The sequence below is a fragment of the Triticum aestivum genome, chromosome 5B (genome assembly GCF_018294505.1).
Source record: "Triticum aestivum cultivar Chinese Spring chromosome 5B, IWGSC CS RefSeq v2.1, whole genome shotgun sequence".
In the NCBI taxonomy this organism is placed as follows: Eukaryota; Viridiplantae; Streptophyta; class Magnoliopsida; order Poales; family Poaceae; genus Triticum; species Triticum aestivum.
Window position 1 is genome coordinate 11,111,985 of NC_057807.1, and position 22,064 is coordinate 11,134,048.

The following is a 22,064-nucleotide window of genomic DNA, read 5'->3' on the forward strand; positions in this document are numbered from 1 at the left end:
CAAACACAGGCCAGGTGCTATGTGTGCTTCTCTGGCTGCCAAACGGATTAACTCCATCGGTGCTCGCGCCTAGCACGATGTTCCTTAGATCCTTCCCAAATTCTGGGTGTTCGAAGTTCAATGCTTGCCACTGGCTCCCATCCCTAGGGTGACTCAGCATCTTGTATTTTTTATTTATCTCCGGATCATTTGTGTCATCTTCTGGCTTCTTCTCCTCTCTATCTGCGTGCCAACGCAGGAGCTTTGCTACCTTAGGGTCCGCGAAATACCGCTGCAGACGAGGAGTGGTCCACTACAAGAAATATGTTAATCCGTGACGGATTTATCATGACGTTCTCCTGAACCGTCACGGCAACCGTCATGGATCCGCAAGATGTGAATGGGCCTCAAGACAATAACCCCATTGTGATGGACGTTACAGGACCGTCACGAAAACCGTCATGAATTAACCAGATGGGCCTAGTCGAGCCTAACTTTTTTTCTTTATACACCATTCGAACCGTCATGGGTGACTCCTGATGTGTGTGCTTTTTTGATTGGCCTACATGTCAGTCGAATGCAATAGTGAATGGGAGAAAACCAGAGAGTAAAATGAACAGAGCACGCGCGAGAAGGCCAATTTTAAGTCCCCGGTGCAGGGAGTGAAAATTTTCGAGCCAGCCCATTTAACTACAGAGTCCACACCATCCTAACCCTAATCACCGTGCTCCACTCCACCTTCAGCTGTCGGCGCTGCTGCCGCCGCCACTCCACCTTGAGCCGCTGCCGCCGCCACTCGACCTTCCCTTCTCGGGTCATGGCTTCCGCCTTCAGCGGCGATGAGACCGCCCCCTTCTTCAGTTTCCTTGGTGCCACTGCGGCCCTCGTCTTCTCCTATAAGTCCCCCAGATCTCACCTCCCCCTCCTCCAGATCGGCGATCTAACTGTGGTTGTGATGCAGGCATGGGGGCGGCGTACGAGAAGGCCAAGAGCGGGGTGGGGTGGCGCGATGGGGGTTATGCGGCCAGAGCAGGTGATGAAGTCCATCGCGCCCGTCGTCATGGCTGTGGTGCTCGGGATCAACAGCCTCATCATATCCACCGCATCAACCCCAAGACCAAGCCCTACTTCCTCTTCGACGGCTACGTGCACCTCTCCTCCAGCCTTGCCTGCGGCCTCGCGGGACTCGCCGCCGGCAAGAACATGAATAACAACCTTGATAGTTTATATGTTATATTGATGTAAAATGGATTGTACTAGTTCCTAACTTTGTTGTGTGATATATTGTCAATCTATGATGTAATTATCATTTCATAGAGGATTTTAAAAATTGCTATGTTGCATTTACATATAGATGGCTGCAAACTAGATCAACTATGTAATGTTGTGACACTTTGCAAATGCTTCCTCTTGGGCCAAAATCGGCATTTGGATTTGTGAGACATTATGCTAAAAACATGCTTGGTCAAAAATATGGCAGAAATAAATGGGCTAATGAGGCACAAATGAATGGGCTAATGGGCTGGTCTAAATTTAAATTGTGCCCAAATCAATGACAATTTCTGTGACAGAAAATAGTATCCACGTAAGCAGACATTTCATATGAATTGATCAATCGAAAATCCTACGTGGCATCTTATGCACGACGGATTCTTACTGTCACAGAGATCTGGGCTTGGGCGGGCCTGGTGTAGATCCATGACGGTCAAGAACCGTCAAGAAGGTACGATTTCAAATTATGACGCGATATACCTGACGGATTTCAGATTCGTCGTGTACGGCAACCCATGACAGTTTTACACTAATCTGTGACAGACTATATCCGTCATGTATTAATAGATTTCTTGTAGTGATCGGAAAGTACCACACCACTTTTCAAGGAGCTTTCTTCCTCTTCTTGTATCGAGTGACGCCGCACACCGGACATATGGTAGACTCCGCGTGCTCGTCCCGATAAATGATGCAATTGTTCATGCACACATGGTATTTCACGTGCGGTAAATCCAGACGACACACGATTTTCTTCGCCTCCTCAAAACTGTTCGGGCACTTGTTCTCCTTGGGAAGACGTTCGCGCCAGAATGTCATGTTCTCGTCGAAGCATGCGTCGGTCATTTTGTGTTTTACCTTCATCTATAGAGCCATGAGCGTTACTTTCAGGCGGGTATCATCGGGCCTGCATCCTTCATACAATGGAGTAACCGCGTCTATCTCCAGTTGATCCATCTTGGCTTTCTCTTGGGCGGCAGCTCTTGCGTTATCCGTCTGCTTGAGAAGCAGCTCTTGAATATGAGGGTCCTGCACCCAGCCCATCGATGGTCCATCGTCGTCTGCTCCGCCGGCATCTTCATCTTCATGATCATGCCCTTCGTCTGCTCCGGCATCTTCCTCATCATCATGTCTTGCATCTTCTACATGATGACTGTGTACAGCATCACCATCGTGATCATGTCCTGGAGATTCTTCGTCTTCTCGCCCGCCCGAGCCACCGTGGTTGTCTTGCTGCCCTTCCTCATTTCTTGCCCGGCCCCCATGGACGACTTCATAGTCATCTTCATCACCTTGCCACCGATAGCCATCCATGAAACCACGCAAGAGCAGGTGGTCCCGCACCTGCCCGGAATCCGGGTCCGCAATAAGGCTCTTCATCTTGCATCTTCAACACGGACATCTTATCTCCGTCTCATTCTTTTGAAGCATCTCGGCCTTCGCGGAGCTCAAAAACCTATTTACGATGCCTTCGGTCATCGTGCGGACCATGGTCGCCTGCGGGGTAGAGCAAAACGATATTTTAGAACCAAGAAAAAATTTGTCATGACTTTCCCTAAAAATAGGACTAAAAAGAATGCATAGTGCCAAAATTCTCACTGAAACGGAAATGAATCAACATTCCGGCAAAATATTGGCAACTATCGCATTTCAACTATTGGTACCTGCAAACACAAACATATATGCAACACCACAAACATATGCAACACCACGAACATACATAGATCTAGCTACGCCATAAGAAGTGCATGTGCACGTTGTTGGAGGGAGAACAACATAAAGATAGCTTCCCCCTTACTTACCTATCAAAAAAAGGTAATTTAACCACTTAATTTGGATGAATCTATGGTGCAAATGAGGTGAGGAGGAGGAGGCAGCCGAGACAAGCTTGGAGGAGGAGGTGGAGAGAATGAAGTGGGGAAAGTGAGTGGGTAGGTGTGGCTGTCCAAAATATCTAGCTGGTCCCAGGTTACTAATGGCGCACCACCTACAAATGCGCCATTAGTAACCCTGGTTACTAATGGTGCACCTGCTGGTGGTGCGCCATTAGTAGTTTTGCAAAAAAAAATACTAATGGCGCGCCGGGGAACAGTGCGCCATTACTAGTTTAAACTAGTAATGGCGCACTATTCCCCGGTGCGCCATTAATAGTTTTGCCAAAAAACAGAATAAAAAAATAGTAGTGGCGCACTATGCGGATGGTGCGCCATTACTAGTTAGAAGTAGTAATGGTGCATTGTGCCCTGGTGCGCCATTAGTATGTTTGGAAAAATAAAAATAAAAAATTTGTTACTAGTGGCGCACCATGTGTCTGGTGCGCCATTAATGTCTTAGTGGCGCACTATGCGGATGGTGCGCCATTACTAGTTAGAAGTAGTAATGGCGCACTGTGCCCTGGTGCACCATTAGTATGTTTGGAGAAATAAAAATAAAAAATTTGTTACTAGTGGCGCACCATGTGTCTGGTGCGCCACTGCTATATAGTAGTGGCGCACCACATGTCGGGTGCGTCATTAGTGGCCATCCCATCTATAGCCCTTTTCCTAGTAGTAGTTCAAGCAGCGACTAAACATTGTAATTCACGATATAAAAGATTCAGTCATGATGCACCCAACATTAGCTACACACAATGCATGAGGATGACAATAGTGCTCTCAGGTTTGGTACTTATTTGTGAAGGTGATGCCACAACATAAAAGTAAATAGATAGTCCCTTCACAGAGGGAAGTAGTGATTTACAGCGGTGCCAGAGCTCAAGTTTTGAAAACAGAGGTAAATGAAATTTTGAGAAATGCACCCTTCTTGTTTACTTCACGACCATTAGTTATCAGTATATTACATTGTAAACACATTAGAGGCGGTTCCCAAGCGATAAAAGTAAAGGTTTACTCCCCGTACACCAACAATCACGCTCCACAGCTTGTCCGAAACAACGGGTGTCGTCCATACCAACAATAGTCCGGGGGGAGTTTTGTTTAAGTATTTGCAATTTGAATTCGGGACTGGGAATCCCTATTACCGCCCCTCTCATGCAAGGACAAGTGAATAAACACTCATCATGAGAATAACCCGCTTAGCATGAAAGATATTGACTACCTCCTGTCACTCTATGAACAATCCAGGCACACAAAAAAGGATATTTTGAAGTTTTTGGAGGTGGCACATGCAAATTTACTTAGGACGGCAAGGTAATACCGCATATAGGTAGGTATGGTGGACTCATCTAGAATAACTTGTGTTTCATGGTTTTGATGCACAAGCAGAATTCCCGCTTAGTATAGGCGAAGGCTAGCAATTAGGTTGAGAAGCGGCCAGCTAGAGAGCGAAAGCGGTCATGAACATGCATTTTGCATAAGTAACATTGGATACTAGCATGAGTAGGATGTGAACACCATGAACATAAATATCATAGAGGCTATATATGTTGGTTTTGATTCAACTACATGCATGAACATGTGCCATGTCAAGCCACTCGAACATCCAGAGGAGGATACCATATCATCATACTACATCACAATCATTTTAACACAATTTTGACATACAAGATAAATCATTATCCACTCCTAACTACTTATGCATGGCATGCGAAACTATAATCTCTAATTGTCATTGCAAACATGTTTGGTCATAATAGGCCAACTCATGGATATTAGGTTAAACATATTTACAAAAACAGAACAAGTCGAGTTCATACCCGTTTCTCTCTACCACAGCCAGTTCATCAAATATCGTTATTATTGCCTTTCACTTGCATGACCGAATGACGTGAAAATAATAATAGTGCAAGAGTGTCGTGGACTAAGCTGGAATCTGCAAACATTTTATTCAAAAGGAGAAAACAAGATAATATGGACTCTTTATTAGATCAACAATAATGCATATGAGAGTCACTCAACATTTTCATCGTGATCTTCTCCTTGGTATGACTCAATAAAAAGGAAAATAAATTCAGAGAAACACACTAAAATATTTTTGGAGTTTTTAGTTTTTGTTGAACGAGCAAATAAAAGGGAAAAACAAAAACGAGAAAAAATATTTACGCGGAAAAGCTCCAAACAAGCAAAAGAAGAACAAGGACATCTTTTTGGGTTTTCTTTTTAGTACTACAACTAACTACGCTTGGAAGAAAAATAAAAAAGAAGCAGTAAATATTTTTGTATTTTCTCAAAGTTTTTCAAACAAACAAGAAGAAGGTGAGAAAATAAATCTAACATGGATAACACAATGAAAAAGTGTGGATACCGACAACTGGAATGAAATGTGTGAATATGAAAGTAATGTCGGTGGAAATACGTACTCCCCCAAGCTTAGGCTTTTGGCCTAACTTGGTGATCACCATTCGAAGAAGCCATGGGGTCCTATGTTGAGGTGCTGGGGAGCGGGCACCTGAGGGTCCCACTGTTGAGGCTCCTCCTTCACCGCAGCCAGGTTGATCCGGTATGGGTCAATGTCCTCAGGCATAATCCTGTATCCGCCCCTGGCAATAGGATCAAACAAAGCAGGTGCAGGCAATGGAATAATATCACGAGTGTCCACACTGAAAACCGGGTTATAAGGAATAGGAATGTCAGTGTTCTCGCCATCAATAAACTGGTGGTGTGCCATATCCTGACAATCTAAATAAACTTTGGGTAAAGGATAATCATGCTGGCGTATCTGAACGTTAAACTGACTCGCTAAGAGAGTAGCACAAATACCATCATGTATTTTACCCTTGGATCTGTTAAGGTGGAGGCGACGTGCCACAATCGCTCCCAAGCTATAAGTGTTGTTTTCATAAAGTGCACTACATAAAACAGCAAAGTCTGGAGCACCAAGTGCACCTATCTTCTCTCTAGCAAGTAAACACTTGGTAATGAATAGAGTAAAATAATGCACAACAGAAAAGTGTGTACTAGTGTCAGTGACACTCGATACCCCTCTCTCATCCCCCACTATTAGAGTATGATAAAAACCAGCAAACTCCATGGGCCTAGGCTCTACTAAACTACCATCAGAAGAAAGCATGCATATGTCACAAAATTCAATAAGCGGTATTTGATGGTGTCCAGCATATAAGTTAAATTGCACCTCAAGGGGATTATTCCTACTCAAGAAATAGAAACTTTGCACAAAGGAATTTGTGAGGAGATGATACTGTTCACATTCAGCTGTGATGAAGTTGGTGAGGCTGGCATTAGCAACATATTGTGCAAACTCTTAAAGGATTCTGGCCCCTTCCATGAACGGGTTATGTGGCCATTCACACGGTCGTACCTCTACCATTCTCTGGGTATGGAGATCACTGACAGATGACATCCCAATAACTCCCTTGGAGTCCTTCTTGGAAGCAAACTTCCTAAAGATACTCATCTTTTTCCTATGAACAAAATTCTGAAATTTTTAGTCCACAAAATTTTCTCAACAAAACTTCACAAAAATGAAAGCAACTACTCCTAAGGATGCATAGAGGCCATAGCAAGCATTCAAACTACTTAGAACTCTAAGAATTCAACATGCAAGCTCATCTACATCAGCACCAAGAGTAACTAATTATTCAAAATATAAACCATTAAAGCAAAAATTAATTGGACCCATGGAAGAGTTACATACCAAGCAACAATCCCCCGAAACAGTTTCGGAAACGGAGCTTCGAGCAAATAGACCGAAATTTAGTTCGTGAGCATTTGATGATTACTGCCTAGATTGAGGCATAACTATGGAGCATATTGGTACTTGGTGTACGTACCCAGATTGGTCTTGCGGAATCACTTGTCAAGAGGATAAGTTGATAGAAAGATTGCTCCTACAAGATTCTAATCTCCCAACATCTAGTTGGGGACATTGCAGTTTTACGTATTGCATATACAAATTCAACAAACTGCATATTATATGGTCTCCCTGTTGCAGTTAGTACGTGGAAATCACTAAGTATTTCACATCTGCGATATTTCGATTGCGTTGGATACGAACCGATTTCACCACCACAACATATAAATATGGGCCCTCATAGAGAAATGGGGATCTATGTGAGGTACAATTTTCTATCAAACATAAAGTACCCAAAGTCTCTAGAAGGGGACTTGTTTATGGCCCGGTATACTCGTTGTATTTTCATGAGGACATTTTTCTAGCATTAGGGGGAGATAAGAACCACATTGAATGCCAGGAAAATAGAATGTGATGTGAATAGACATCTATTTCTTAGGTTCACGTACAAATGAGTCTGAACTAGAGGTTCAGAAGATTATCAAATTGTAAAGTACTACAAATAATCTGGCAGTTGCATTTACTAAGTATAAAGTTGTCACAAAGTAAAATGTTCCCGCGTGGATTATTCCAGACATAGTGAATGTGACCCATAGGTTCATTCGGCCACCCATGAGGGGGAGGAATCTGGACACAAGAAGACAAAGCTTCAGGGAAGCGTCCGAGGGGAATGAGGCATCCTCAAATAGTAAATGCAGGTCAACTTCATGTTGACGTTCAACCTAGGGTTGAAGGACACCTAAAGGATGTTGGACACATCCAACACCCAGCACGAGTGTGCACACATATATTGATGCTGGGACATCGGAAGATCTTGACTCGACTGTTGTGGGAAATCATGAAGAGTTAAAAGGAAATGATGTAAACTTCACTCTGTATATGGATTTGAGAAAATCATATAACAGAAAGACTACATTATGTCGACATTTATTTCTCCTCGAGAATTGCAAAAGACCTTATATTGGATCTAGAACTTAAGTCCATACATGGATCAGTCTCTTGGACGCTCTAGTTGATCCAAAGAAAGGCAGCAATTGAGGAGGCGCTCGATCTCAAGAAGAGGGGTGTTGACTTGATCAATAATACCCACTCCTCTAAATGTGTTCCCGGGGTTGTTTATGAGAGGAATAAATACCAAGAGATGGTGAGACATGAAGCGAGGCTTGTAGCACATGGGTTCACGCTGAGACCTGTCATCATTTATGATGAAATATATTCTCCTATGAGTGGAATAACATTTCGATATTGTATACCATTGGCAGTGAATAATGACTTTTTTATCCAACTGATGGATGTTGTATGCATAGTTGTATGAGTCATTTAATCTGATATCTCTATGGTAGTTCCCGAGGGAACGAAGATTCCGAGTTTAACCGCAACATGTGTTGCGTAAAGCTTAGAAGTCATTATGGCTTGAAGTAGTCACCAATGATGTGGTAGAACCGACTGGGTGAGTTCCTTTATTAGAAGGTCACTCAAGCATTGATGATTATTCATGTATGTTCATCAAGAAATCTGAAGAGGGATTTTGTACAATTTATATGTGTGTTGATGATCTGAGTATCATTGGATCTACACAAGAGATACATGATAAAATCATATCATCTTAGGACAGAGTGTAAGATTTGTCTGAGACCAAACTTTGCTTGAATTTGGAACTTGAGCACATTCCTTCAGGAATACTTGTTCATTAGTCTACATTTATCAAAAAGATTGTTGAAAGTTCAACATGGATAAGTTATATCCATCAAAGAACCATGGTTGTGAGATCTCTTGATTAATAGAGATTAAAACCCATTTAGACCCAAGGGCGGTGATGAAAAGATATTGGGATATGAGTTTCCATATCTTGGTGCACTGGAGCACTAATGTATCTAGTAAACTGCACCAGGCCTGGTATATTATTTGCAGTGAATTGATTGGCTAGATACAATGCATCACCAATAAAAGGTATTGAGTTGGTGTGAATAATATTTCCAAGTGTATTTTGGACACTAAATCTTGGTTTATTATATGAGAATAATCAAGATATAACCATGGTTGGATATTGTGATACTAGGCATGTATATATAATATCCCCATAATCCTATATCACAGACTGATCATGTCTTCTCCAATGGGGGACAACCTTTAGTGGCTGCATCCACTAATCATTCTGAAATTCTTGGTTTTTATGAAGCATCACATGAGTGTATGTGACTTCACAAAATGATGAACTTTGTTGAAAAATCAAGTGGGATTGGTTGGTAGAAACCACCCATCATTATGTATGAAGATAGTGTTGTTTGTATTACGCAGATGCAGACAGGTTATAAAGAGCAACATTGGTTTATGACTGGATCTAAAAGTATTTTATTCCTCATGAGTTGTAGAAATGTGGAAGATAAAATATCTTGCAAATGAAGTCATGCAATAATTTTGGTGATTTATCCACAAAGTCTTTATCAAGTTCTTCATTCCATAAATAAGTTAGTGGAATTGGTATGAGATGAATTTGATATTTGCAAGGTTCAGGGGGAGTGCACTCCTGAATGATAACCTGTTCGAGATCCTGGGATCCTTGATATTGCACTCTTTTTCCTTTATGAGTTTTTTCCTACATGGTTTCTCATAGAAGTTTTTAATGAGGCAATAGTAATACAAGCATGGTGATATGGCATTTTCTCCTTATTTCCCGCTGGGTTTTCGGAAGGAGTTTTTCATGTCATATTACATATATCTCCTCATATTTCTCCCATGGGGTTTTTGGAGGAGACATTAAACAAGATGATAATCACAAGAAGAAACAGTTATTAGGGGGAATGTTAAGAATTATTTAACATCTATTAATTAGGGACAATCCATGCTTTCCATCTAACCACCTGCCATTGCTATTTGAGCAACAGACGCGACTATTCGCCCGTGTCCTTTCGGTAAAAGGCACCTCTTGTAATACACCCATTGGGAGGGTATAAAAACCCAGATCAATGAATAAGAAAATACAGATCAATGAATAAGAAAATACAGTTGATTCATTCTAGCAATTGTTTCTTCAACAGTTGTCAATGAAGATGGAGGGTTTGTGTTTTACGGCTGGAAATGGACAGACATCTCGTCTTTCATCGATTTTGTACACTGGTAACCGAACACATGAGAAACGGAGAGACGGCTCATCTTCAATCGGTTCCATATTAAGATTTGATGATATGGCTGGGTTGTTCACATGGATAGCCTGCAAGTTGAGAGAATTTTTTTTGATAAAGGACATTTCATTAAGCTGTTTTATCAAAATGATACAGCCGTATCAAAAGAATGCCTTGCCTCTGCATGACATGATGTACACAGCCAACAAGTTCAAACAACCGAAAAATAAACATTGTTTTACAACAAAAATAAATCAATCCAGTCTAGGGTAGGGCCGCCATCCATGGAGGGAGAGAACCTCACTGGTCGTACACTCCAGCCATGCAGACGTCATCATAAAAAGGTTTCTGTCCTCCGACTTCTGCAGGATGGACCAAGTACGGAGGCGTCATGTACATGCATGAATAAACTGCGCAGGGGAAGAAATATATTTTATTATTAAAGACCACATCATTTCCATGAAGCCATCATGCCCAGCATAAGGCAGCCGTCCCCACAAGAATATGTGCAGAAAGTTGTTTATTGACACCTCGCAACCAATTCCCGAACATACATGTTACGTGCACTATATGGGCGAATGGATCTCCTAGGTGTATATAGGATCAAGGTTTTGGTTACCGAATGAGGCAATTTTACCGAGGGGGACTGGTAAATGTGGTTGCCAAGGTTACCGAGAAATACCGAGAATATTTCGAGTGAATTTTGTAGTTAAATTTTTAATTCAAATAAGTGAATCAACGAATATTCGAACCAGAGATCTCTCAAAACACGAACTAGGTTGCTACCAACACGCCAGAACCAACTCTCATGACGTTAATTAGATCCTACATACTTTACAGTAAATCAAGTGTTTAAATTTAAAAAATTCAAAAAAATGGTATTTTTTGCTCGGTATGGCGATTTACCGAGGGGCACGGAAATACGAGGTAACCATGGGAAATGTTGAAATTTCGGCCGGTAACCAAAACAGTGTATAAGATAGGATCGAGAATTAGCATGTGTGTTGTGCACGTTCTTTTTACCTTGTTCCTCTGGGCAGTTAGGACGTCCATAGCTCTCAATCTAGTTTAGGACATTCATTGTAATGTGGTTGGTCCAGAGAGATGACGTAGAGTATGTTGTTTATTGCACGTGTGTGTAGTATTATCGGTCCAGAAAATAGCAGTGGCGTATTATCGGTCCAGAAAATAGCAGTGGCCACCAATCCATGCTGAAATTAGCATCTCTCTCGGTACATAAACACGTACGCGCCAGCCTGCAAAAAAATCTAAAAAAAGGTGCGAATCCCACCCACTTCACGTTAACCGACCATGCGCGCCGATCAGATAGTACCGGCGGTCGTCGCCGCCGTGGCCGTGGTGTGCCTGCTCATCGCCGGCCGCGCGGACGGCCAGGACGAGTACGTCCCTGCTGGCGCGGCGAGCCAGGAGGTGGAGACGCTGGCCACGAACCAGAACCCCAGACAGATCCTCCCGCAGCCGGAGTTGATGCCAGTGCCCAACAATCTGCTCCCTAGGCCGGGGGCCGCCCTATCCGGGCAGCAGCCGACGACCGAGCAGGAGCCAGAGACGGAGGCGGAGCCGCAGCCGGAGCAGACAATCACGAGGGAACCGGAGCCGGTCACGCCCACGCAGGACCAGGGCGATTTCTACCGCACCGGCGCGACGCCGACCACGCCAGAGCCGCCGGCGACGCCAACCTCGCCGGAGACGTGGGAGACGCCGCGGGCGACGCCGTCTGTGCCCGTGCAGCAGGGTTATCCTTAGTTGTTACACATGCTCAAATTGGATTTGCAGGTAGAAGACTCCTGTGAAGACCAATAACAACAACACTCCGGTCAACAAGAAGACTCTAGGAACTCTAGGAACCAAGAGAAATCTGCTTCATTGGCTTGGGGGATGAATATGCTTACTTGTAATCTGTTCTGGACCATGCGTGTGCGTGTGCGTGTGTGGTAGCTCAAACTGTTACTTGAACTGGTGTTTGGGGTAGCTGTTTGTGTGTGGTAGCTCAAGCTGGAGCTCGAATTTTAAGACTATTTTGGTTCATCTACTATTATGCAAAATATTATAACTTGTAATCTGATGCAAATTATTTGTATTTTCACTAAGGTCATGTCAAAATTTAACACTAACTTTATGCATCTGTTCATCTTCAAACAATGCTTATTATATTCACAGTTTACGTACTTTGCTCCATTCACTTGAACACCACATTCACTGTACATCATAGACAGAGAGAAGAAGTTACACTTTTGCACAGCCACCAGAAGCAGTGCACACATAGAAGCACACAAAAACACAGGTTACATCTAGCTACAACTACAATGTTTCCAATCTCCCTACTATTTACATCACATAAAATCTCAGCATTTCTTTGCTGAATTTCACACATCATCTTGTGTGCATTCTTCAGGTGTCGCCTTCTTCTCCGCTGCCCAGTTACATTGTTACTACTCCAAGAAGCAAACGGTGAGGAGCTCCACCCAGTTACATTTCTCAAGGACATGTTGGTGTTGCGCGAGGTGGTTGCCAGAAGAGCTACGGCGGCGCTGCTGTGGGGAGCCAGCGACGCAAGGAAGAGGCATGGGCGTGAGGCGAGCGGCACTGCCAGCTGCGGGGATGAAGGGGAGGGAGGCGGCGCTAAGCAGCACGGAGATAGCTAGGGCTGCAAGGCAGCGATGGCAGCTGCTGGAGCACGCGACGAGGAGGTTGGGTTTGGGTCAGCTGGGGTAGAGGAGGGGATCGAGAGAACTGGAGGAAGAATAGGTAGCGATGGTGGTGGCTGGGGCTCGGTGTCGGTGGTTCTGAGTATGTTGGGGCCAAGGGCATTTTCGCCCAGAAGAAAAATTCGGGACATATAAAAGACACTTTTTGACTAAAAATGACCTCAGATAGCTGAAGTGGGAGAATTGGAGTGGCATTATTCCGAGTTTAGAATTTGGAGTGGCATTTTCCGGAATCATCAAAATTGGAGTGGCATTTATCCAATTAATCCCATTTATAATAAATATATATGCAAAATTACATCTGCTTGGAGAATAGTTTCGACTGCCTTCTTAACATCAATTTCAGTGACACTGTATGCCTCACTCCAGAAACAATGTGCCATTGTGAACACTTCTACTTGAATTTCATAATTAATCATTTTTCCTCAAAGTGTGCATTGAACACCCCTATATCCTTCTTAATCGATAATTTGCATTTCTGATCTGGTAGTTTGACTATCATTCTTTGGTAATTTACATGTATATTCTAGTAGTAAAATTCCTCTATATGTAGCATTGACACTCTGCTAACCTGTCCGGTCGCGCCTGGATCAGCATTGCACGCACCCCACCAAGACATGACATGGTTGTGCATACCAAGAGAGGTGTGTGACGTGGTTGGACAGGCTAGCTACAGGTTCTCACCGGTGACAAAAGGACGAAGAAGAGCGTAAGGAGTTGAAGCTGGTTATCATGGTGATGGTGTAGATGATAGTATGGAGGCATAGATGCATCCTTGATGTGGTTGAGTACAATTTGTAGCTGGTAAGGAGGAAGAACGAGAAAAGTTGGGTGCAGCTAAAGCCGAACAAGTATTACTGGAGCTACCTCCACCTTGCCTCTAGCCTAAATTAGAGAGGGACCTATTTAGTCATTCGTTGTCTTGATTTTGTGATTGTTCAACAAGTTTACTGCATTATCTTTTTATGGTAAAGGTTTTCCATTTCTTTGTCCTTTGGCACAAGTTGCATTGCACTATAAAATGATTAAACCTTTTATTGTTCATGTGATCAGTGGAATTTTCACAATACCATGCACGATCAAAACCACGGATAGAAATCAATTTTAGTTGACACAATATTTGAAGTTATGGCGAAACTCTAAAACATACAATATACTCCCTCCGTTCCAAAATAGATGACTCAACTTTGTATTATCTTTAGTACGAAGTTGGATCATCTATTTTGAAACCAAGGGAGTAGTTTATAAATTTGTCTGGTTATTATCATTTATATTAGTCAAGACGTGTGCTGCGTGCTTACTAGACGTGTGTTGTGCACGCTCTTTTTACCTTGTTCCTTTGGCAGTTAGGACGTCCATTGCCGTCAATATGGTTTAGGACATCCATTGTAGTGTGATTGGTCGAAAAAATAGCAGTGGCCATCAATCCTTGCCGAAATTAGCATCTCTCTCTCGGTACATAAACACGTACGCGCCAGCATGCAAAAAATTCTAAAAAAGGAGTGAATCCCGCCCACTTTACGTTAATCGACCATGCACGCCGATCAACTAGTACCGGCGGTCGTCGCCGCCGTGGCCGTGGTGTGCCTGCTCATCGCCGGCCGCGCCGACGGCCAATTGGAGTACGTGCCTGCCGCGGCGAGCCAGGTGGTGGAGCCGCTGGCCACGAACCAGCAGCCGTTCCTCCCGCAGCCGGAGGTGATGCCAGTGCCCAACAATCTGCTCGCTAAGCCGGAATACGTCTCGCAGTCGCAGACGGGGTTCTCCCTACCGGAGCCCTCCCTAGCCGGGGCGTTCACCGGCGGCTACTTCCCGCAGCAACCGACGACAGAGCCGCAGCCACAGCCGGAGTCGCAGGCGACCAAGTGGGTGCCGGAGACGCAGACGACCAAGTGGGTGCCGGAGCCGACGTGGCAAAAGCCGGCGACGCCGTCTGTGCCCGCGCAGCCGAGTACCAGCGGCGGATCGTACGCTGGCGGGGGCGCCAACAAGCAGCTGGACGACGACGGGGAGCCGGTGGACGGGCTGAGCCCCAAGGCCATCGAGAACATCCTCAAGGAGCACAACGCATTCCGCGCCAAGGAGCATGTGCCCCCTCTCACGTAAGCTCTCTTGACTTGCAAGCATGCATGCATCTCGCGGCGGCCGCCGGCGCCGGAGACGATCGATGATGACAGCTCGGCGAACTGGATGGATGTGTGGGTGCAGGTGGAACGCGACGGTGGCCCAGTACGCGCAGCACTACGCGATCGAGCGCAAGGGGGACTGCGCGCTCAAGCACTCGACGGGGCCGTACGGGGAGAACCTCATGTACGGCGAGGGCCGGGCGTGGACGTGGCGCCACACCGTCGACGAGTGGAGCGAGGAGAAGCAGAACTATCACTACGGCACCAACTCCTGCGACGCCGGCAAGCAGTGCGGCCACTACACCGCCGTCGTCTGGAAGCACACCACCGCCGTCGGCTGCGGCCGCGTCACCTGCACCAGCGGCGACACCCTCATGGTCTGCAGCTACTACCCGCCGGGGAACTACGACGGGGAGAAGCCATTCTAATCTAATTCTAACTCATCATCCTCACCATTATTTCTCTCTCTCTCTCTCTTAATTAATTAATATTCCATCTGATTAATTAATCGGTTAATTAATTAACTAGTTCATTCCCCGCATCCACACAACAGTACGTAGTACAACTCAGGTAGAATGTAATTTTTTCAGTAATGTTTCTTGCAAGAATTAGCAATCTTCGACCGCGCAGCTGCTGGTAGAAAAACGTACCAGGTACTGTATTTCGTTTTTCTTTTTTTGCGGGTAGGTATTGTATTTCGTTGCCAAGAACAACTTATGATGTCTACTCTTTACGAAATAATGTGCTTTCTTTTTTGAAGTAGAGAGAATACTTCACTCTCCTATGTAAGCAGTTGTCTTTTAGCAATTGAAAGTTGTGTCAATTAATTTTTTTTAAATGGAGGCATGCCCCCGGCCTCTGCATCATGACGATGCATGCAACCATCTTATTAAAAGGTCTCGGAGTACCACAAAAACAAATAAATATTACAGCTCGCAAGCGGAGCAAAAGAATAAAAGGAAAATTACATACTAAAAATCGCAATCGGTATGACAATGCCAAGGGCAAGCTCTCTAGACTCCGATCCTGTTATGCAACCGCCATCTGAACTGATTGAATATACCCCACGCTACCATCTCCCACAGGTTGCACCCAGTAACCAAAGGCTCCCTGAAGTCCGTAGGAGTGAGTAAGGACCACGTACAGATCCATGCGGACGCTCTGAAGATGACCTGGAAGAAAGTTAAAGTATGTTGTCTGTTAAAAATCATGTCATTCCTGCAATTCCATATAGGCCCACATGAGCGCACATATTCCAATCCGAATACGAGCCGCAGTAATCGTATCAATCCCAGCGAACCACGTTCCAAACAACGATTCAATGTCAACTGAAGGAGTAATGTTAAAGGCTATATGGATCGTTCTCCAAACCAGCTTGGCGAGTGGGCACTCAATGAATAAGTGTTGTATTTTTTGATCATGATCACAAAAACAACAACACGAATTACCTACCCGCCACCTCTTAAGTAAATTATCTTTGGTGAGGATCACTTGCTTGTGGACGAACCACATAAAGATCTTAATACACAAGGGAAATCTTAACCTTCCAAATATGTAACGATCTCGAGATTGGGCCAGAATTTATCAAGTCCATATAGAAAGATTTCACCGTAAATACCCTATTTCTAGCTAACTTCCAGTGAGTCGAATCAGGTTGGTCGGATAATTGAACATCTATCAATCTCCGGACCAAATGCATCCAGGCAGTCCATCGTTCACCAACAAACGCACGTCTGAACTGAATGTTCAAGGGAGTCGTTTGAAATACTGTGCCAACGTAATCCTCCTTACGTTGCATGATGTTATACAGGGTGGGGTATTGTAAGGTTAGGGGCGACAATCAAGAATTTTACCCTACAAAAGAACAAGTCTTCCGTTCGCATGAGTCCCTTCTAGAATGGTGAGTTAGTTGGTCTCACGTTGACTTGGGCGAGCGTATTCGACTGTAAATACTTATTACGTAAAATATGTGCCCACATACCTTCCGGTTCAGTCTCTAATCTGTATAGCCATTTGCTCATAAGACATTTATTCTTAATTTCCAAGTTCTCAATTCCATGACCTCCCTGAAAAAATCTTGTAAGGTCTCCTGGAGATTGGAGCGGTTCCTGGAATAAAAATCTATGAAAAACTCTACCCACCACCTCTTAAGTAAGTTATCTTTGGTGAGGATCACTTGCTTGTGGACGAACCACATAAAGATCTTAATACACAAGGGAAATCTTAACCTTCCAAATATGTAATGATCTCGAGATTGGGCCAGAATTTATTAAGTCCATATAGAAAGATTTCACTGTAAATACCCTATTTCTAGCTAACTTCCAGTGAGTCGAATCAGGTTGGTCGGATAATTGAACATCTATCAATCTCCGGACCAAATGCATCCAGGCAGTCAATCGTTCACCAACTAACGCACGTCTAAACTGAATGTTCAAGGGAGTCGTTTGAAACACTGTGCCAACGTAATCCTCCTTACGTTGCATGATGTTATACATGGTGGGGTATTGTACGGTTAGGGGCGCCAATCAAGAATTTTACCCTACAAAAAAACAAGTCTTTCGTTTGCATGAGTTCCTTCCAGAATGGTGAGTCAGTTGGTCTCACGGTGACTTGGGCGAGCGTATTCGACTGTAAATACTTATTACGTAAAATATGTGCCCACATACCTTCCGGTTCAGTCTCTAATCTATATAACCATTTGCTCATAAGACATTTATTCTTAATTTCCAAGTTCTCAATTCCATGACCTCCCTGAAAAAAAATCTTGTAAGGTCTCCTGGAGATTGGAGCGGTTCCTGGAATAAAAATCTATGAAAAACTCTACATGTCTGTCAGGTGAAACACCTGGCAGTTCCTCTGGAAAGACATCCGGAAAGTCACGGACTACCGAGATATCTTCAAGGTCTGGGACCTAAGCAAACTCCAAAAACGATGCCCTCAAGAGGGACTATGATACAAAAGCACTGTCAGCGCTCGATCCCAATGATATCTAGGGTTTCCCCCGGAGTTGCCCGCGGTATCAAGGATCCAGACCAGGGTTGAATCCCGACGTGATCTGGAGAACCCGTCGAGATCCGCCCAGTTGTCGGCGGGCACACCCGCCACCGCGCCATCCGCACCCCGGTGACCATGGGTCAGTTACTGTACATCACGAACGCATCCAGCCAATAGCCACGCCCAGATTTGGCTGAGGCTAGCGACCCCAACCAGTGATCCCGCGCCGCCGCAGCCCACGTCACCCTATGCTTGGATCTGATGGAGCCGCCGCCGCAGCTAGCCGCCCCGCCTCCCCAACGCGTCAGCATGTCCCACCAGAAATTCCAGCAGCCGTCGCCGCACCGTCTCACCGCTGTGCCCACAACACAGATGGCCGCGTCGCTGCCGAGCCGCCCTGTGCAAGTGCATCGCTCCTCACCCGCACGCCACGTCCCGCGCCGCAGAGCAGTAGTGGACGAGGGAGAAATGGCCCCGCCGCCACCGCGCCATCTAGGCTTCACCCGGCGGCGCCCTCCGGTGGCGGCGAGGAGTAGGGGAGGTGGGGGAGAGGCCTCTGGTGGGCGGCAGCTAGTGGGGTCATGGGATGCGTGGGTGGAGAAGAGAAAGAAAAGGGAGGAGAGATAGGTGGGAGGTGGGTGGGTGGATGATAGGACCAAAATTTGACCGAAATCTAGGACAGAAATGGGTCCAACGGACGGAAAAATGAAATGGGTCCCTACGTTTGGCCGGGAAAATGAAATGGATCCCTACACCGGGCCTCGTTTCTTGTTTGCGTGGACCAAAACAGACATAAGTTGACGAAATGATTTCCTGTATTAGAGTTGTCCTAAAAGCACCATAATAGTAGGGTACATAATTGTTTGCGTGTACCGAAGAGGGCCAGAACCTAGTATTTTCCTAGTATTTGTTAGGATTATATCCACAACATCACCGCTAATACTACTGGTACTTCCAAATGTGGTGTATAAAATCCTATCTAGGCCTCATTTTGCAAAGTTGAATTCCTAGATTAGTTTGTCATTATCTATCCGCAACCATGGTGGGGCTAGATGCCCCTTGGTGTAGTAGGTAGTAGTGCACTAGTCCGTGTCATCTCAAGGTCCGGTCCGGTCGATGGAGCACCTCGAGATTGATAGAGAAAGAGCCAGTAGTATAGACATGCATGCATGCATGCGGTAGGCTTTTTCCGTAGCGCCATGTAGCTGTGCCGATGAAGTGACACGACGCATGCAGCGTGGAAAGACGAGCAGCCAAAGCTGAGCTGGAGGCTGGAGCAGTACACATATCTAGTGCAGGTGGTGCAGGCAGGGCCTCTGCATCGTCGTCCTCCACTCTGCTTCACTTCACCTCTCTTCTGCCTTCCCTCCCAATGGGACGCCGCCGCCATGTCGCCGTCCTCCTCCTCCTCTTGCAGCTGGTTCCCCTGATCCTCGCCGCCAGCCACGGCAATGCCACCGAGGTGCCGCCGCCACCGAGGTGCGTACATAGTACTCTACGCGTAATCATGCTAGCTGGTAGTAGTATATAGTGATCGATCTTGTATGGGTTTGCAGGAGGAGAGGGGCAGCGTGGGGGCGATGATGCGGCAGACGCTGGGGTCCCGGCCGCCGAGCTGCGAGGGGCAGTGCCGGTGGGCGTGCGGCGGCCGCCGGTGCGAGGCCGTGCAGGTGCCCGTCACTCCGCGCGACCTGGAGCAGCAGCTGAAGAAGAGGAAGGAGAAGAGGAGATCGCCGGCAGCAGGGCCAGGAGGGGGCGCGCTGCTGCCGTCGTCGTACGACGAGCACTCCAACTACAAGCCGCTCGGCTGGAGATGCAAGTGCCTCCACTCCTAGGCCTAGCTCGCTAGCTTGATCGACCACGCCATGGATCCTAAGCTTGGTTCATTGTGGTAGGAATACATGGGATCTGCAAAGCTTGCTTTTGTGCTCTGCGCTTTCTTGTGTTCGTGTGACTCTTAATTAACTCTTCGAGTCATGCACATCAGTTATGCTTCTACATTAATGTGAGTAATCTACATGCATGCCTTGTTTTATTTTTTGCACAACTAGCTAGTGCCGATAAAGGTTTGTTTCAGAAAACAAATGCCGATAAAAGTAGAATTAGCTAGGCATGTGTTAAAAAAAAGGATAAATCAACGTGCAGTGCTGTTGCAAATTGTGGTGTTACCGCGAGAGCAAGACGATTGGGTCCAACCTCGCTGCTTGTATCTTGTGTCGGACAGTCAGGAGATATAAACGCTGTGACGGGACAATCAACTAATGATCAAATAGTCCTAAAGTTTGGAGGTCAACCGAGAAAAGGCATTCATCCTGCTTTATATATAATAAAGCAACGACCACCACGCAGTTCGAAGCATACAACACGCTACCACGCGAATACACACCAGGCAAGATACAAATGTGTTCGTGAGCAACGACTGCAACACCAGCCAATAGAACTCCAAGCGAACGTCAGTTGGACAATTAGCATCACCATGGAATCAACGGAGTCGTCAACCGTGATTGAGTCAAAGACGAAACTGAACACCGAAGAACCATGAGCTCTAAGGCGGTTCCTTCAAAAAGGGCATGATGCCGGGGTGCCACCATTGCTCGATACAGAGCATAATGAAGGACAAGAAGCAACCGCGACGGAGCATCCAAGAAGGAGACCACACCCACCACCATCGCCGTCGCCGGTCTGGCCAAAGCCAGACAAGGTTTTGATTTTCACCCTGACAGGCACTCTTCGAACCAGGGTACGACCAGTCCTGAGAACGTAAGCTACACTACCACCACGAAGCACCGGATACCAGTCCCCCATGCCGCCAGACGGCAAATGGCAGCCAGCTAACACCCGAGCCGTGAGCTTCACCCACGAGCACCACGACTACCACCACCAAGGGCCCCGCCTGGTAACCAGATACCCCAAAGCCTATTATGGGCATGGGCCTTGCACTGACTGCTAGGCTCCAACCACCGACCAAACTGCCAGCGACCGGCTTGACCAAATCAGCCCCCAATCAAGGCCCCAGGGCCTATGCTTCTCTCTTCAACACCTAAAACAAGGATTTTTCGCATTTGGATAATTACATGAGCGAAAAAATAAGATTAAAAAATGATGAAGAAAAAAATTAAAGAAATGCCAGCTTGCCATATTCCCAAAAAATAATGATGGAGATACAAGCGATGACCACACCACTGGAATTTCCAAAATAAGCTCGTCGAGTCCCCTTTCTTGGAGGACGTCTTGCTCTTTTTCTACTGTTCCACCTGTCACCGTGGATGAAGATTTGAGATGAAGAGGGTGATATTTCACTTCTGAGCCCAGGCTCATCTGCAACCGCACTGAAGAAAAATATCAAAACAAATATTAGAAAATTAAAAAAAATCATTTTTTGCATGGTTGATTATTTGATGTGTAAGATCCGCTCCAATTTTCAAATCATTTGCATGGTTGATAATTTGATGTCTAAATGGTCTGAAAATTGGAGCGAACCTCACACAATAAATTTTCTACCATGCAATTTTTTTTGGATTTTTTAAGAAAATTTTTGATTTTCTTTTTGACGGTCCGATATCCCCCATTCCCTCTTGAAATGGAGGGTGGACTAGGGAAGTTCGGGCAGGTGCGAACATGCCCATAAACAAATAGATGGGTATATGATTTGGATGCCATTGGAGATGCCCTCACATAGCATGGAATTTTTCTTTCTCCCCTAAACGGTGATCCCTGGCGAGTGCGGCGTTGCAAAGGAGGATCCATGGAGCCCCTTTTTACTAAAAAAATGAAAAAATATTTAAGTTTCAAAAAATGGTTATCTTTTTCTACAAATACATATGCATGTTCTGTAAGTATGTATACAGTTAATTTGCAAAAAAAATAGTATGTATAAAGTTTGATCAACTATGTCGATTATTTGCATGCTATAGAAATTTTATGTATTTGCCGTTCATATGAACCTGAGTGTTCATGAAATTTTATTCGTGTATACTACAAATATATGTCTATGTGTATATTTTTTTCATATTATTTTGAGGTGTGGAACTACTCCCTCAGTTCCTAAATATAGGTCTTTCTAAAGATTTCAACAAATGACTACATAAAAAGCAAAA

General features: G+C 45.1%; 1 protein-coding gene and 1 pseudogene across 1 annotated transcript; both read left to right on the top strand.

Annotated features, from left to right (window-relative positions):
• Window positions 1-796: 796 nt before the first annotated feature.
• Window positions 797-1,224, top strand: LOC123114542 (V-type proton ATPase 16 kDa proteolipid subunit-like; annotated as a pseudogene).
• A 13,130-nt stretch (window positions 1,225-14,354) lies between these two features.
• LOC123115437 (repressed by EFG1 protein 1) lies at window positions 14,355-15,703 on the top strand. The gene is made up of 2 exons (XM_044536595.1): window positions 14,355-14,949; window positions 15,056-15,703. The coding sequence occupies exons 1-2, from the start codon at window positions 14,381-14,383 to the stop codon at window positions 15,399-15,401; spliced, it is 915 nt and encodes a 304-aa protein (XP_044392530.1). The 5' UTR covers window positions 14,355-14,380; the 3' UTR covers window positions 15,402-15,703.
• Window positions 15,704-22,064: the final 6,361 nt, after the last annotated feature.